Source organism: Elephantulus edwardii, unplaced genomic scaffold (genome assembly GCF_000299155.1).
Source record: "Elephantulus edwardii isolate Elephantulus edwardi_28Jun2011 unplaced genomic scaffold, EleEdw1.0 scaffold00215, whole genome shotgun sequence".
Classification (NCBI taxonomy): domain Eukaryota; kingdom Metazoa; phylum Chordata; class Mammalia; order Macroscelidea; family Macroscelididae; genus Elephantulus; species Elephantulus edwardii.
In genome coordinates this window covers 699421-717938 of record NW_006399965.1, presented here as the reverse complement: position 1 = coordinate 717938, position 18518 = coordinate 699421, and the positions used below count along the sequence as shown (strand labels likewise).

At 39.7% G+C, this 18518-nt stretch overlaps 1 protein-coding gene across 2 annotated transcripts in view; it reads right to left on the bottom strand.

The window, feature by feature from the left end:
• VEPH1 (ventricular zone expressed PH domain-containing 1) overlaps positions 1–18518 on the bottom strand; it is a 432395-nt gene that overhangs the window by 214740 nt on the left and 199137 nt on the right. For both annotated transcript variants that reach the window (XM_006897770.1, XM_006897769.1), the window contains exons 7-8: positions 8616–8825; positions 1352–1746 (exon numbers count right to left, since the gene is read on the bottom strand). In XM_006897770.1, coding sequence (XP_006897832.1) covers positions 1352–1746; positions 8616–8825 — 605 coding nt within the window. The remainder of the gene's footprint in view (positions 1–1351; positions 1747–8615; positions 8826–18518) is intronic.

The window sequence follows — 18518 nt, the reverse complement described above, 5'->3', positions numbered from 1 at the left end:
TTTTGGATAATCTTCAGTAAAATCTTGCTTGCATGTGAAATCAGTGAGATTGTTCTGTAGTTTTCACACTCTGTTGGGTCACCTTTCTTCGGGATAGGAACAAATATAGATAGATCTCTTTCAGTGAGTTGGCCAAGTTTTTGTTCTCCAGATTTCTTGACACAACTTGGTGAGAATAATGGAGTTGTGGAAAATGCCCACAACACTGGAAAAAGAGTTCTGATGTCATTGTATGTTTTTTTCAGACTGACAATTGGTGGTTCAAATCCAGCAACTGCTCCAAGGGAAGAAGTTGAGGCCTTACAGACGTAAACTGCATGGAGTACGTACCACGGTGAGTGAGAACTGACTCTCCAGCAGTGGGTTTGGTTTTTTGTGTCTTTTGGTTTTGTTTTAGTTCTTCTGAGGGCCAAGTACTTAATGTGTATGGCTATTAACCGACAGTGTGAATGTCTGAGTCAGTGCAGCACGACTTAGGAAAAAAGGTCTTATGATCTACTTCTGAAAAAAACATCCCCTGAAAATGCTAAGGACACATTGCTGATTGGACACAAATGGGGTTGTCATGAGTTGGCTGATTTGAGAGCGACGTGGGCTCAGTGATAATGCCTGGACCTGGAAGAGGATGCTTGCTAGTGAGTGGGTGAATGTGAACTGTTCACTGCTCACTGCTCATCAGCTGTACGTCTCTCTGGAAGGTAAGCTTTGTTTTTCTCTCATTAAAGTCTTGGTCATTAGAAGATGAAGAGCAGTGATGTTAGCCTAGAGACTAAGGTGTGTCTGATACAGGCCACGATCTTCACATTTACTTGCTAAACATCAGAGAGCTGGAAAATGACTAAAGATGACAGGAGAAGAATTGATGCCTTTGAGTTGTGGTGCTGGAGAAAAGTATTGCACATACCATGGACTGCCAGGAGAACAAACAAGTCTGTCCTCGGTGAAACCAAGCTGCTCCTTAGAGGCAAGAATTGTGAAACTCTGTCTCACATACTTTGGACATGTTGCCAAGAGTGGACCAGTCCTTGGAGAAGGACATCAGGCTTGGGAGGGTGGAGGGTCAGTGCAGGAGAGGAAGACCTGAATGGGATGGATTGACACAGTGACTGTGGTAATGGGGGCAGGTGTGTCAGAGACAATGAGATTGACTCAGGATAGAGTGGGGTTCAGAGCTATTGTGCATAGGGTTGCTATGAACTGGAATTGACTCAATGGCACATAACAGCAACAACAATGGTACTTTTAAGTTTATTTTGTATGTGATTTGAGTTTATGCTATGGTTTCTTCTCCTCCCCTCCCCTCCAAATAATGCCGGAAATTTCACCAACTGAGGAAGCAGAGAACACTCACCTTCAATGGTGCACTGATCAGGAACTGGAATCTTCTTTCTGAGTTCCATGGCATATGCTTTCACTTTACTGAGGTTTTCCTTTAAATATAAATAGAGCTTATCATGGTATTCTTCAGGACTTGCCGCAGTTGCTGGAGCTCCTTGGAAGCTTTCTGTAACTGTTTCTGGAAAATGTTCTGATTCTATATGTATAATACTTGGGTGTGAAGCGGAGGAGCTTTCCAGCTGAGGTCTGTCAGTTTCTGCCTTCACAGCCAAGTTGTCGTTTTCTTGGCAAAACAGGCCTATATCTGAGAGAGAGATGCTGACTTGCATATTTCCAGGCTTCTCTTCTTGCCCGTCATCTGAGCTCACACTCTTCATTAGCACAGTGTGCAAAGCTAGACTTTTTGACCTACGATACAAAGAGAAAGTTAAAGTAGTTAGACTAGTAGTCACTGACGAGTGAAAAAATACTGCTGTTGTTATGTGCCATCAAGTCGGCTGTGACTCATAGCAGACCCATGTACATGAGCCCTAAACCCTGCTCTATCCTGTGTCAATCTTACGTCTCTGACACACCTACTCCCATTATTACCCCAGTCACTGAATCAATCCATCTCATCAAAGGTCTTCCTCTCCTGCACTGTCCCTCCATGCTCCCAAGCATGAACTCCCTCTCCAAGGACTGGTCCCTCCTTGCAACATGTCCAAATTATGTCAGACAAAGCTTCAGAATCCTTGTCTTCAAGGAGAAGCTTGGTGTAACCTTCTCTAGGATGAACCTGTTCATTTCTTAACAGTCCATGCTATATTTAATACTCTTCTCCAGCACCACAGCTCAAAGGCATCAATTCTCCTTCTGTCCTCCCTAGTGATTGTCCGGCTCTCAGACACATAGCAAGTGATTGCAAAAACCATGGCCTGTATCAGATGCACCTTAGTTTCCAGAGAGACACCTTGCTCTTCAGTACTTTGGAGAGGTCCCTAACAGCAGATTTTCCCATCGCAACACCTCTTTTAATTTCCTGGCTGCTGGTGCCAAGAGTGTTGACTGTGGAGCCAAGCAAACTAAAGCTGTGAACAATCGCAATCTATTCACCATCCATCCTGATGCTGCCAATTGGCTAAGTGGTAAGAATCTTTGTTTTCTTGACATTGAGCCTCAATCCATATTGAAGGCTGCAGTCTTTGACCTTCTGCAGCAAGTGCTTCAGGTCCTCCTCAGTTTCAGCAAGCATGATTGTGTCATCTGCATAATACAGTTTGTTGATGGATCTTCCACTAATTCTGAGGCCACACTTCTCCTCATAGAGCCCAACCTCCTGGATAATTGGTTCTGTATACAGGTTGAAAAGGTGTGGAGAAAGGACACATCCCTGGCATACACCCTTCTTAATTTTGAACCATGCAGTGTTTCCTTGCTCTGTTCTGATGTCTGCCTCTTGGTCCAAGCATAGGTTTTGCATTAGCATGATCAAGTGTTCTGGGATTCCCATTCTTCTCAGAGTCAGCCACTGTTTGTTGTGATTCACACAGTCAAATGCCTTTGAATAATCAATGAAACACAGATAGAAATTCCTCTAGTATTCCCTGCTTTCAGCTAAGATCCATCTAACATTAGCTACAATATCCCTAGTACCATGATGCCTTCTAAACCCAGCCTGCACATCTGGCAGTTCTTTGTTGATGTATTGCTCCAGTTTATCAATTTTTGGATAATCTTCAGCAGATTCTTCCTTGCATGTGATATTAATGATCGTGTTTGATAAAATTTCACACTCTGTCAGATCACCTTTCTTTGGAATGGGAGCAAATACAGGTATCTTCCAGTCAGTTGGCCAAGTGGTTGTCCTCCAGATTTCTTGACACAACTCGGTGAGCACATACGGGGCAGCATCTGTTAGTTGAAATATGTCAATTGGTATACCATCTATTCCTGGGGACTTATTTGTTGCCAATTCCTTCAAAGCAGCTTGAACTTCCTTCATCACCATAGGCTCATATGTTGTTTGATAAAATTCTTCTGTGTCTGCCAATTCCTCTCAGTACAATGACTCTGCAACTTCTTCTTTTACTACTTCCTGGATCATTTAATTTTCTGCCCAAAGCATCCTTAACTATAGCAACTCGAGGTTCAAATTTGTTCTTCAGTTCCTTGAGCTTAAGAAATGCTGAGCGAGTTCAGCCCTTTTGATTTTCTGACTCCAGCTCCTTGCACGTTTCATTGTAATATTTTACTTTGTCATCCCGTGCCGCCTTTTTAAATCTTCTGTCAGCTATTTAATATCTTGAATTCTTTCCTCTGCTTTGACTTCTTGGAGCTCTAGTGAAATATTCAGAGTCTCTTCTGGCATCCATTTTGGGTATTTTCTTCCTCCTCTGTCTTTGTAACGACTTTTTCCATTTTTCCTGTATGATACTCTTGATATCCTCCCATAACTCATCTGATCTTCACTCACTGGTGTTCAGGGCCTCAAACCTGTTCTTGAGATGGTCCTGAAAATCATTTGGGATAGACTCAAGGTTGTATTTTGGTTCCTGTGGATTTGATTTCATTTTCCTTAGCTCCAGCCTCAACTTGCACATGAGTGGTTGGTGGTCTATTCCACAATTAGCACCTGGCCTAGTTTTTACAGCTGATATTAATCTTCTCCAGTGATTCTTTCCGCAGATGTAATCAACCTGATGCCTATGCACACCATCAGGTGAAATCCATGTGTATAACATGCCTGTGTGTTTCTTATAAAACATATTTGCAATGAATAAGTCATTGATTGTGGAAAATTCAATCATTTTATCTCCAGCTTCATTTCTGTCACCAAGTCCATATTTTCCAACTACTGATCCTTCTTCTCTGTTCCCAACTTTTGCATTCCAGTCACTCATAAGTCAGTGAAAAAGTTATATCCTTTACAGTGTGAAACTGAAAATTAGCATCATTAGTGATTTTAATGAAATATAAACCACCAACAAACTGTGTAATAAAATAAACTTTTAGAGATCAACTATAAATCTAAAACTAAGAATTAAATGGTCAATTTTGTGGAAAAAACTGGCTACAAAATGGAGAGTTTCTACAATGTTATTTTTCCCCCTCTGTCTGTGTCTGGCTTTCTCATCAGAAAACAAGGGAAGCTTTTGACAGACATTCTCAATTTCAGTAGAAAACTTCCATTAATTTGATCTCAAATCATGCTGACCCTCTGTGGAATTTGTGAGGTTGTAAATCTTAACAGGCACAAATAGACTGCTTTGTCTTTCTCTCATCAAGTGGTTGGTGGGTTTAAATAGCTGACCTTAAGGTTAGCAGCCTGACCTTTGACCACCAAAGTCACCAGGGCTCCCCAGGATTGGTACAGCTGCTGTGTGTTGGGGAAACCTGCTGTCACGGATCTCTCTAATGTGATAAAAATCAATGGAACCAGTTTAAAGGCCTGAAATAAGCCATAGCATTTTCAATTGCTTCTGATGTAGAACAATGAATAAGGATGATAGAAGAAGAATTGATGCCTTTGAATTGTGTTTGAGAAGAGAACTGACTATTCCATGGGCTTCCAAAAACACAAGCAAATATGTCTTGGAGGGAACGCAACCAGAGTGCTCTTTAGAGGTAAGAATGGTGGAAATTGGCCTCACATATTTGGGGCATATTATCTGGAGGGGCCAATCCTTGGAAAAGACATCGGGCAATGAAAGGTGGAAGATTAAATGAAGAAAAGAAGACCCTCAAGGAGACGGACTGACACAGTGACTAAAGCAATGGGAGCATGGGGGATGATGAGGCTGGTGCAGGATGGTGCCAAGTTTCCTCCCATTGTTGATACGGTTGCTATGAGTTGTGGTCAATTCAATGACATGTAACAACAACAACAAATGTTTTAAAGATTGTTATTATTAGGTGCCGTAGAGACGAGGATGACCTAGAGTGACTCTGTAAGCAACAGATCTGAATCCTGTCCTGTCTTGTGCCGTCCTCAAACTTCCTGACACACTAGAGCCCATTGCAGCAGTCATCGTGTCAATCCACCTGGTTGAGGGACTTTCTCTCTTTCACTGACCTTCCACCTTTCCAAGCATGATATCCTTCTCCAGGGAACTGCCTCTTTTATCAACATGCCCAAAGTATGTGAGATGAAGCTTTTCCTCCAAGGAGTACTCTGGCTGCACTTTCTCCAAGAAATATTTGTCCTTTTGTAAGTTCACGGGATATTCGGTACTCTTCTCCAACACCACAATTCAAAGTATCAATTCTTGTTTCATTGTTATTCACTGTCCAGTTCTCAGATGCATAGCTAGTGATCAGAAAGAACATTGCCTGAATCAGAGGCACCTTAGAACTCAAACTGACATCACTGTTGTTGTTTGTTGTTAGGTGCCGTTGAGTTGTAGACAACTCATAGTGACCCTATGAACGAAAGATCTGAGTACTGTTGATACATAGAGTTTCTGGAGGCAAGCCATTTCAGAAGTGAATGCTGCTCCTGCTTCCAGGCTTGTTTTAGTCAGGAAGCTCCAGCAAACACTGTCCACCATGAGTAATGATTACCACGTTTGGCACATCAGTGTCCCAGTGTTCAGCATCACAGCAACCACAAGTTATCACTACTCCTCTATAATTTGAAGAGGTCCCTGGCTGCAGACTTTCCCAGTGCCATTCATCTCCTGATTTCCTGACTACTGCTACCAAGGGTGTTGACTGGGGATCCAAGATGAAATCACTGACAACTTTAATCTTTTGTCCATATTTCATGATACTGCCTATTGGTCTAGTGATAAGAATTTCCGTTTTCTTGACATTGAGATGCCATCCATATTGAAGACTGTGTTCTTTCATCTTCTGCAAGTCCTTCAAATCATCCTCATTTTCAGAAGCAAGTTTGTGTCATCTGCACAACACAGGTTATTGATGAGTCTTTCTCTGAACTTCATGCTATATTCTCCTTCATAGCTTCCAGCTATTGAATAATTTGCTTAGCATACAGATTGAATAAGTGTGGAGAAAGAATACAACCTTGACACATTTGTTTCTTAATTTTAAACCATGTAGTATTCCCTTGTTTTGTTTGTACAATAGCCTCTTGGTCTAGGTATAGGTTTCACATGAATACAATTAAGTGTTCTGGGATTTCTGTTCTTCTCAATGTTAGCCATAAATTGTTACAATCCACCTTTCTCTAGTCAATAAACCATAAAGACCCATTATTCTTGTGATCTTTACTGTCAGCCAGAATCCCTCTGATATCAGCAATGATATCTCTGGTGCCACGGTCTCTTCTAAATCCTGCTTGAACTTCTGACAGTTCCCTATGTATATACTGCTCTAGTTGTCTTTATAAGATCTTCAGCAGTATTTTGCTTGCATGTGATATTAACAATACTGTTCAACAGTTTCCATATTAAGTTAGATCATATTTCTTGGTTTTTGGAACAAATATGGACCTCTTCCAATCCATTGCCCAGGCAACTATCCTCTAAATTTCTTGGCATAGTCTGGTGAATGCATCCAACGCTGCATCTGTTAGTTGAAACAAGTCAATGGATATCCCATCTATTCCTGGGCCCTTATTTTTTTGCCAATGCCTTCAATGTCGCTTCCACTTCCTCTTTCATTACCATTGGCTCCTGTTCATATGGTACTTCCTGAAATTTTTCAATGTCAATCAGTTCTTTCTGGTACAGTGACTTTGTATATTCCCTTGATCTTCTTTTGATACTTCTTGGATCATCCAACATATTGTCTATAGCATCACAATACTGAAACTCAAGGCTTAAATTTGTGTTTCAGTTCTCTCAGCTTGAGAAAAGCGGGGTGAATTCTTCCTTTTTTATTCTCCAATTCCACCTCTCTACACATTCCATTATTATGCTTTGCTTTGTCTTCTTAAGCTGCCCTTGGAAATCTTCTGTTCAAGTCTTTTACTTTGGCATCTTTTCCTTTGTTTTGGCTTCTTGATGCTCTAGTGCAATTTTCAGAGTCTCTTCTGAGGCCCATTTTGCTGCGTTTTGGTTTTTTTTTTTCTTCTCAGAAAGGTTTTTGCAAAGCAAAAGTTCTTTGCAATGGCCTTTTGCTCTTTTGATGACAATTTGTCTGGTCTTCAATCACTGATGTTCAATGCTTCAAAACTACTCTTATGATGGTTTTGAAATTCAGGTGGAATAGACTGTTGGAGTCAGCGAGACTGGCTCAGGATAGGGCATGGTTCAGAGCTGTTGTATATAAGGTCACTATCAGTCATAGGTGACTCGATGGCACATAACAGCAACAACAACAATACGGACTTCTTTTAATTTTCTTTAAACTCATTTTCAACTTGCACATGAGTAATTGATGGTCTTTTCCTCATTCCACCCAGCCTAGTTTTGAGTACTGATATTGAGCTTCTCCAACAATTCCTTCTACAGATGTAGCCAATCTGATTCCTATGTAGTTCATCAGATGAGGTCCATGTGACAAGTCATCATTTGTGGTTTTTTAAAAAGGTATTTGCAATGGATAAATTCATTGAACATAGAAAATGAGGTCATTCTATTTCTAGCTTTATTTCTGTTACCAAGTCCATACTTTCTGACTGCTATTCCTTCTTCACTGTTTCCAATTTCTGCATTCCAATCACCAATTATCATTTAGGCGTCCTGATTGCATGCTTTGTCAATTTCAGACTGCAGGATTCGGTAAAAAGTTTTTATTTCCAACTCTTTGGCTTTAGCTATAGGAACATATAGTTGAATAATAGTTATCTTCTTTATAAGGTTATGAATACTATCCTATCACTTGCAACATCCTGTTTCAGGATAGAACTTGAAATTGACTTTTTGACTATGAATGCAACACCATTATCCTTCTGCTTTTCATTCCCAGCATGGGATATCATATAATTATCTGATTCAAACTGGTCAAAGCCAGCCCATCTCATCTTCTTTTACTAATGCCTAATATGTCAATGTTCATGCATTCCATTTCATTTTTCACAATTTCTAGTTTTCCAAAATTCAGCTTTGAACATTCAAATGACAATTTGAATATAGACGTTTACTTTCAAATTTTAAAAGTAGAATTTTTTTAAAAAACAAGTAACATATTTACTTTCCATTTGTATTTCCTTACTTAAAATAGTGAATTTCTTTGGATATATGAAAGACAATGTTTATGGAAAGATAAAACTATGTTGGCTCTTGGTAAGATATTTAAAAATAAGCTTACCAGGTCTAATAGTAAATTATAAAATGAATACAAAATATGAAGAAAATACTTTTAAAAAACTAAACAAATGAAATCCATACCTGTTAAATCTAATGTCTTTTCTTTCTTCCTTAGAAACTTGGCCCAAACTGTATCTCCTGATAGATGTTGGGGTGTTGCTGTCAGCATTTATTTTCTCTTCAAATGCTTGTATTTTAACCTGAAGCTTTTCATCATCACCATTTTCAGCTACAGCAAACTTGGTTTCTTCTAGCTTCCTAGAAGATTCCACTTCAGTGCTAGTTTTTCTCCTACAGAAACACAAATCATTATGTCAAATATTGATCACATGTTCTGGGTATCTAAGATTTATCATTCAAAATCATCTTTCCTAGCCAAAAAATTATTTTTCTTGTTTTTTTTATTGTTATTAAATTTTATTAGTTTTAATGAACATTTACAGAGATTTTGGGTTTTCATTCATTCATTGTTGCACTATTTTCTCCACCCTCCTCCCTAGTTTGTTCTTCTTCCCCCACCATCTGAATGTCTGTTTTAATTGTCCAATTGCTGCAGTGCTTGTCAAAGTCAGTTCTGATTAATCTCCTTTGTCAGTGTGTCCTTTGCCATTCCCTATCACTCCTCCCTGAGAGAGACTTCACCCTGAGTCATAAGGAAAAGGGGATGGCGTATTCTCTTAGCTACTTCCTGCTGAAAAGGGACGCTGTGGGTTTCAGGGTGAAGATCTTCTCTCACTACTCTAAAGGGCCCCTTTGGCAGCAGGAAACACATAGACTATTATGGAGATTGATTTTGGAATTTAGATGCACTGTTATCAGTTGTGCTTAGCCGTACATGTTCATATCCTTGAAGATGTATCATGGGGGTGTTGCAACCTAGAAGACACAAATTTAACTAACAAGTTATAAGTACATGAGTCAAAAACTATGGAAAAGTAAAAGAAAAGATTCTTTCATTGTTTTACAAACCCTCCCCCATGTAGCCATCGCTCTAGACTCCTGTCATGACAGAAATACCTAGTCACATATCTCTTTTAAACAGTTTTCTCCCTCCTCTGTTTCAGTGCAGTATACATTATTGAACCCATCATACTCAGTCTCTCCCCAACCCCGAGGTTAGTCCCATTCTACAACAGTGGTATCATGCAATATTTGTCCTTTTGTGACTGGGATATTTCACTCAGCATAATGTTCTCCAGAGTCAACTATTTTGAATAATATTGCATGAGTTCCTTGTTTTTCAATGCAGCATAGTATTCCATTGTGTGAATATACCACAGCTTCTCTAGCCATTCGTTTGTTGATAGGCACTTAGGTTGTTTCCAACTCCTTGCTATTGTGAACAAAGCTGCAGTAAACATGGGTGTGCATATATCTGCTTGGATGTCAGCTATGGTCTCTTAGGGGTATATTCCCAGTAGTGGAATTGCTGGGTCAAATGGTATCTCTATTTGCAACTTTTTGAGAAAGCGCCATACCGCTTTCCACAGGGGTTGCACCATTTTACACTCCCACCAACAGTGAATCAGGGTTCCAGTTTCTCCACAAACTTGCCAGCATTTGTTGCTTGCTGTTCTGTTAAATTTTGCTATTTTGACTAGGGTGAGATGATATCTCATAGTTGTTTTAATTTGCATCTCTCTTAGGGCTAGGGATTTTGAGCATTTCTTCATGTGCTTGTTAGCCATCTGAATGTCGTCTTCGGTGAAGTCCCTGTTCATATCCTGTGCCCATTTTTCTATTGGATTCTTTACTTTTATCTTGTTGTGGTAAAAGTATTTGTTTTATACTGAAGTAACTATTGTATTAAAAAGAGGGGTTACTATGTAGGTGGGTGGGAATATGCAAATGGGGTATATTATTTTATCCACAACTGGATTGCTATTATCATTCCATAAGGGATTGGCCAATTTCAACATTCTACAAGGGGATTGGCTAGTCTCACCATTGAATTAAGCAAGCCAAAATGAGAGACCCAAATCTTCTTGTGTCATTAAAGAGAAAGCAGAAAAATTTTGGATTCCCTTTCTGTTCCAGCTACGCCTACAGCTGAACTAGAGACTTACATGAATTGGGACCTTGGGAGGGAGAGTCAATAATGGTAGGACTGAAAACTTTGTTGGACAACTGGGGTGGGAAGCTAACATTGGCATGACTGAGAACTTGGGAACACCAAGCCACGAGGTTTAAGCCTCAAGAACCTGCGTGCACATTTTGGGAGCTATATTGATCCTATTGTGTTATTAATCTGGATTAGAAACTTTTCACTTCCCCAGTATGATTCTGCATGGACTGTGAGTGATCACATTGGAATTTGGACCTAGAAAAACAGTAAGATTGGTGTCAAGATGAGTAGAATGAGGTATGCGAGCATGAGGCATATGTCTAATCTCAAGAGAATTGGTTTTGTGTGATTGATGCTATGGACCAAGACAGTTCCCCTCTGTGAAGTTGGTAAAGGTCAGTTACGGCCATCTCCATGTGGGCCTCGCTTTCTTTACATATGCACCATTTAGAATAGTCTTGCTCATACTGGTTCTTATTGAGAAATGCAAACTGGACCTGACAGAAGTTTTTCCATTAGTAAGTTAACAAATAGTTATTAAACTGGCTGAAATGGATTCTATACCCTACTATTGCCGGAAGTTTAGAAACATTAGTGTTTATGTCAGAGTATAAATATAGCTTTATGGAGTGCTGAGTGATTTGAATCCGCCCAGAGTCACCTTACAGGAAAGGGCTGTTGAAATACTTCTGAAAGGTCAGCACCATTAAAATCCCATGAAACATCTGAAACATTCTGAAGCCAAAAATCTAATCGCCATTCTACGGCCAAAAATCAACTCAATAACTGATGGCCATACTCTTGTCTAAAATCCCTTAAAAAAATTAAGAAAAGGAAAGGGAAAAAAAAACCCCTACTTCCGCTAACTTATCTGAAAGGGATCACAATAGGATGGTCCAGGATAAAGCAGGAGATAAATGCAGAGCAAAACACAAAATGAGAATAATGACCAGGCTTAGAGGTGTGATAGAGACTAATGAAACCCTCAAGATTATGATCTTAAACTCTCCTTGCGATTGGAATTAAACTCACTTCTGTGGCCCGATTTTCAGCCAAACAACAGACAGACCTATACCGTGAACACTAACACTGGGGAGGTTAGAAGCTCAATCAACCACACAGGGTCACAAGTTTTGGTTCATGGCTGAAGCCCAGAGGGCAGAAAGGGAAAGGATCGCAACAAGAGGTGCACAGAGGTAGTGAGTACAACCTCAATACAATGTGAGGATTGTAATCAACATTCTAAGAAAAGTTAAATATGCATAAACAGTTGGATGGAACATCAATCTATTTTGTTCATTTTCAAACCAAGTATGGCTTTAATTTTATGGCTGTTTTATGGGTGCTGATGTGTTTCTACTGAAATTGTTAGACTAAGAACATATCATATATTTAATTCACACTTCATAAACTATGTTAATTTGTTATTTCATTAATTCTTAAACCTATATATGGTGAATGGTTATAGAACAAATTCGTTTTCTATTTACCAGGTCATGCACATTTTGTTTTATTACACTGATTATAGTCCCCACTATGTAACAATATATTTCTCCCTATTCCCATTCATCTTTCTTTCCTCATTTCCAATCCTTGCTCCAGGGAAAATACTACCCTTTTAGTCAATTAAGTTTAATTATCTTAAGGAGTATGCTTCTCACGGGTGTTTATGTTCACGTTATAGACCTTTATAGATCTGTCTATTGTTTGGCTGAAAATTGATCCACAGGGGTAGATAGTTTCAGGGATCAAGAGCATATAAGGGCCACAGTCTCAGGGGTTCCATCATTCTATATGAGACTTATCAAATCTGGGTTTTATTTTTTGTTTTTTTATGATTTTGAGTTTCTTCCACATTTTCTTTCACATCCCCAGAGCCTGCCATTATATTTTCAAGCAGAATGGCTGGTAGTGGTGGCTGGGCACTATCTGATATTTCTGATCTCAGGATACTGGATGCTGATTTGCATGGTCCAATTTGTCATTTAAATGTTCCCATGCATCTTTTTCCTTCACCCTTCTTTACTCTGTTGTGGAGAAAGCTACATCAGTCACCACTCACCACAGTAGGATACAGAGCATTGTCAATATGGACTATGTTGTCCCAATGGGCCTTACTATCCCCCAGGCTCAGTAACACATTCTCTCACGGTGCTTGGCTGTGGCTAAGGTGTTGTTATAATTTTGTCCTCTATAAGCTCTACCCTTAAGGAAGGCTCAATCTGGCAAAAGGATGAAAGTCACACACGCAAGTGTCGAGGACTTTCGTTCATAGGGTCGCTATGAGTTGCCTACAACTCGACAGCACTTAACAACAACAACAACATATACTCTACCATATTTATGGATATAATCACAACACATGCCAATACATATGTTGGGATATTTTCTGCCAGACTTACATACATTTGTAGGTGTAGTTCTATTCACCTCCCCATCCCTTTTCAGCTTGTATATCCAGGTATAAACTCGGATATTATTGCTATTACCATGTAAACATGTTTTCCTTTGCCTTGGTAATTTTGTGCTGGTTTTATTAATTTTATGGGTATCAGTATAATTATTTCATCTTACGAAGCAATAAAAGCCTTTATGAGTTTTTAAGACTCTGTAGAAAAGTGGTTTTCCATGAATGCTATTAATAGTTCCAAATAGCTTTCATTGCACAGCTTATAAGACACTCTGGGGGTCATTGGAATGACCCCTTTTTACATTGTTGTATAACTTTGTGGTCCTCTACGGACTAATACAGTGTTTTAGACAGAATGAGAGTCTATGAAAAAGCTGCAGCACATCTCCTCAATACTTTCTAATGAGTTGAATGAGTCTAGAAAAATAGTTAAGCATTTATCTTCCCTTATTTGTCTTCTTGAAGACCCTTTGGCAACCACTACAACTTATACCATGTTATTTATGTTGATTCTTTCTTTATAAAATCAAGGGCTAACAATCCCTAGAAATAAGTTCACCAAGACAGTCTCATCATTCTATTGGTTCATCTCTGTATAAACATGAGTTGATTCCAACTCGTCTGACACGACAGGGCAGAGGAGAACTGCTGCTGAGAGGTCTCAAGGTTGGAATCTTTACAGAAGCAGATGGCCTCTATCTTTCCCCTCCAGAGCAGTTGGTGGGTTCAAACTATTGACCTTTCTGTAGCAGTTGACACCAGGGCTTCTTGGTTTCGAGTCCACCCAAGGAGGCCTTACAGAGCAGTCTGACTCAGCAATACATGGGGTCATCTAATTAAAACTGACCCTACCCCAAATAACACCATTTCCCCCTAGACATGCAAGAAAAAATACCAAGTTACATAAAAGCTATGACTTTCTCAAGCAGTACCTGGATATTGTTGTTGTTGTAATGGTTGTAGTTGTTGTTAGGTGCCATCAAGTCGAGCACAACTCATAGTGACCCCATGAACAAAATAACTGAGTTCTGTTCTATCTGCTCCATCCTCACACTTCTGACACACAAGGCCCATTGCAGCAGTCATCACATCAATCCACCTAGGACAGAGTCTTCCTCTTCTTTTCTGACCCTCCACCCTTCTCAGCATCATGTCCCTCTCCAAGGAATAGGCCCTAACAGCAACATGTCCTTGGAAGCAGGAGTGGCATCCACTTCCTAAACAACATGCCTCTGGAAACTCTATGAACTCTGAGAAACGATGGTACTTATGGAAAGACTTCAGGTCTTTTGTTCATAGGGTCACTATGAGACATGCTCAACTTGATGACAATCAATAACAACAACAACAGCAACATGTCTAAAGTATGTGAAGTGAAGCCTCATCATTTTTGCCTCCAAAAATCTCTCTGGCTTCACCCTCTCTAAAATATATCTGTTCGTTCTCTTAGCTGTCCATGGATGTTCAGTGCTCTTCTCTAACACAACAGCTCAAAGGCATAAATTCTTTTTCTGTCATCCTTATTCATTGTCTAACTCTCAGATACATAGCAAGTAATTGGAAAGACCATGGCTTGAATCAGACTCAATTTAGTCCTCAAACTGGCATCATCACTCTCCAATAATCTGAAAGGTCCATAACTGCAAATTTTCCCAGTAGAGTGTCTTTATTTCCTGTCTGCTGGTACCAAGGGCGTTAATTATGGATCCAAGCAAGATGAAACTGTTTTAATCTTCTCTCCATCCATCATGACGCTGCCTATCTGCCCAGTGATAAGAATCTTTGTTTTCTTAACATTGAGATGTAATCCTTACCAAAGGCTGCATTCCTTAATCTTCTGTAACAAGTGCTTCAAGTCCTCCTCACTTTCAGCAAGCAAGGTTGTGTCTTCTGCATAACACAGATCATTGATGAGTCTCCCTCCAATCCTGATGTCACACTCCTCTTGATTAAGTCCAGCTTCTCAAATATTTTGCTTAGCATACAGATTGAATAGTTATGGAGAGAAAGAACCCATTTCATGTCTCTTCTTTGTAATACTGCCTTTTAGGGGCACACAGAGAAGAGCTGATAACTAGGTCTTTTTGATATATTCATAATCATTTGTGGTAGTCACTATATTTTGGGGTGACTATTGGAGAAGGTGGGTTGGTAGGATTGGAATCTATAGCCTTTTGGTTGATTCAGAGAGGAGTCTTGGCCATGGGCGAGTGTCTATGGTTATGATTCTTCAGTTCTCAGAATCTGCCTGTCAGTCCAACCCTGAGACAGCTGTTTGTGGTACAAGCTTGGAAAGGGAGTAGATCATCTGCTAAGTCACCAACTTACTCCTGCCAAGACAATCCCAACTCTTGGCAACATTCCATCAATATTCTGAGGCTGTAAATTTTTATGTGAGGAAACCCCTGTTTCTTCCCTGGAACTTCTAGTGAGTTCAGACCATCGACCATTTGGTTAGTAGCCAAATAACATTATAATTACAATACTAGGGCTCCATATTTAGATAACCAAGCCATAATTTTTTTATTCCTTCAAAGGTGTTACATATAAAATGTAAATATGTTTTCCTTTTTATATAATCTTTTTGGACTTCATCTTCCTTTGCATGAAGTTCATTTACTTATACCATGCTTGAATTAAATATACATGTGTGGATTTTAAAAATCAGTACATGGGAAGAAAAGCTAATCTTCCGATGGGCTGACAAGATGTAAAGATGTTTCTCTTTCCAGCACATATACAATACTGGCTTGCACAAAGCAGATGCGTAGCTTCTAACTACAAGATTCTAGAAACTGAGCCTTTATCTCTTCTACAAAAGAAACCAAGTTATACTATCACTAGATCGTATTTTATAATACATGACATTTACCAAAGTTACTTTTTAAAAGTTCAATGAACTCTATCAACACAAGAAATTTTGGGGGCATTTCTTTTCCACAGCAGTCTATGGCCAAACTAAAATATCTCTCTTATTCCTTGAAATATAACCACATTTAAAAAATGAAATAGGTCTTTAGTTTTGAACATTATTTCAGTACTTTCAGTAACTGTGAAAATTGTAATGGAAAAATTTGTAAGGTGCAAAGTTTGCTCCAATGGTACATATGTCAGATACAGAGAATTATGCAGTTTTTAATCTCAACACACAAGAATAGTTCAGCAACAATTCTTTAAGGGTTTGTTATTTTATTTCTATATAAAGTTCCCTATAATAACACAGTTACCATAATGGCATTTTTCTTCTGAAACACTTCATTTCATATGATCATGCTAAATCTTCCAAGGTAATTTTATTGGGCCAATTTCTGATTTTTCCAAATAACTTTTTCTTACTTAATGCTAAGAATTGGATTATGTTCCCCTCAACAGATACCTGTAATGTGAGCTTGCCTGGAAATATGATCTTTGAAAATCTTATCAGTTAATATGAAATCACATGAGATGATCTCATCTCGGTGATATTTTGCTGAGAGAAAGGACATAGAAAAATTGTTCAGGAGGGCTATGGAACTATGGAATCAGATATAAGTCAAAGGATGACAAAGTTGGCTGGAAGCCATGGAAAGTGGGGGAAAGACATGGAATCTTTCTCTCTCAGAGCCTCAAAGGAATTAACACAGTTAATAATTTGAGTATCAACTAAGCAGGGGGGATGTTGGTTAAATCCCAGCCTCATTGTTAACAGCATGGTAAGGATTAGCATAAATCCAGTTCCCACCTGGATATCAATCCAGTCTTCACCTTCCTATTTCTTCTCCAATGTGTTACTCTAAGCAACACTTTCTCATTCCCAGTCTTTCAGGGCTGAATCAGATTTCACAAGTTGGAAGACTCAATCCTTTAGTCTGCCAAATATGAAAAGCACACCGCTTGCTGATTCACTGGGAGGATGGGTCAGTCTCTGGAAAAAGAAATCATACTGGAAAAGGTAGAACATCGGTGAAAGCGAGGGAGACCCTCAAGAAAATAGACTGGAGATCCAAGATGGCGGCGGAGGCGGAGGCAACTTGGTGAGCTGTGGGAGCAGCGGACCACTTGGAACAGGGCCACTATGGCCTTCTACAGACCTCTGTTTATTGATAACTGAACAGTTAAACAGTTGATGACTGGTCTTCAGTGAAGATCGAGGCTCAACAACAGGAATTCAAGGATTCCCAAGGAGGAATGGGTTTGCTCCCTTTCCTATAGGTAACCTTAACACTGAGTTTTACTCCAGACCTGATCCTGAACCCAGTACCAGTGACAAAAAGGAAATACAACTGCCAGCTAAGGAAGCAAAGGAAGATGGAGCCTCTGGGTTCAACCAGCCATCCCCACTGGACCCACCTGGGAAAACACTTTGCAGTCCAGAGGGGAGCAAATGTCAGGAAAACATCTTCTAACCCAAGCAGCTTTAACCCAAGACCACCAGTAAGGTGATAAAGGGTCCTCCCTTTCCCCTTTCACATCTACGCCCCTGTTCAGCATGAAGAAGCCAGAGCGTCTGCATCCAGTTCCCAAATCAATAAGACAGTTGGTTTAACCACCATTGTAATATGCTTACCATTCCCCTGTAGCATCTGGTCCCCACTGGATCCTTTTCATTTCCTTCACCTGCTCCCCCCCAACCAAATTGTGCAGCTCTGCAACTGCACCCCTGCAATTTTCATCCCTGCCCATCCTCACCCTTCTGACCCACCCCTCACCTCCTTGTACCCACAATATGTTTTTCCCAATAAAATAAAATTAAAAAAAAAGAAAAGAAAATAGAGTGACACAGTGATTACAACAAGGGCCTCGAGCACGGCAGAGATGGGGAGGCTGGCAATGGATGGGGGAAGAATGAGATTTGTTGTTCACAGGGTCATTATGATTGGTAGTCAACTGGATGGCATCTAACAACAATAAGTACATGCGAGGAGGCTGCCTATCTTTCCCCGTACAGTTACTGGTGGTTTGCACTTCCCAGAGATGTGAGACCTTTTGGTTAGCACTGCGGCACTACACCACCAGAGCTCCTTCTTTACCTCTTAGGTTAATTTATTATCCCCTCGGTTTCTTCTGACAGAATGCTAGTAGTTGAGAGAGGACACCTTCCTCATTTATAGCATCCCTTTGCCTGTGACTGCAGCAGTGGGCTTATGTGTATCAGGGATAAGGATGGTACAGACTATGAGCTGTATGTGTCTTGATGACACCTAACAACAACAGCAACCCCAAGGAGGCAGGTGAGGTGCCTTTGGATTAGAGTTGTGAGATAAAATGCACGTTACCAAAACAAACATAAACTTTACAATAATGGTAGTATTTTAGTGTAGATAGGTCCCAAATAAGACAGACTAAACATTGTTATTCTAGCATAGAAACTCTAGTGTTATAGGAGATTGAAATTGTTAACAGTTTCATCTTGCGTGGATCCATAATTAAAACCTTTCGTACCAGCAGTTAGGAAATAAGGAGGTGTATTGCCTTGGGAAAATCTGAGTTAAGAACCTCTCTAAATTATTTAGGAGTTATGATGTCAGAT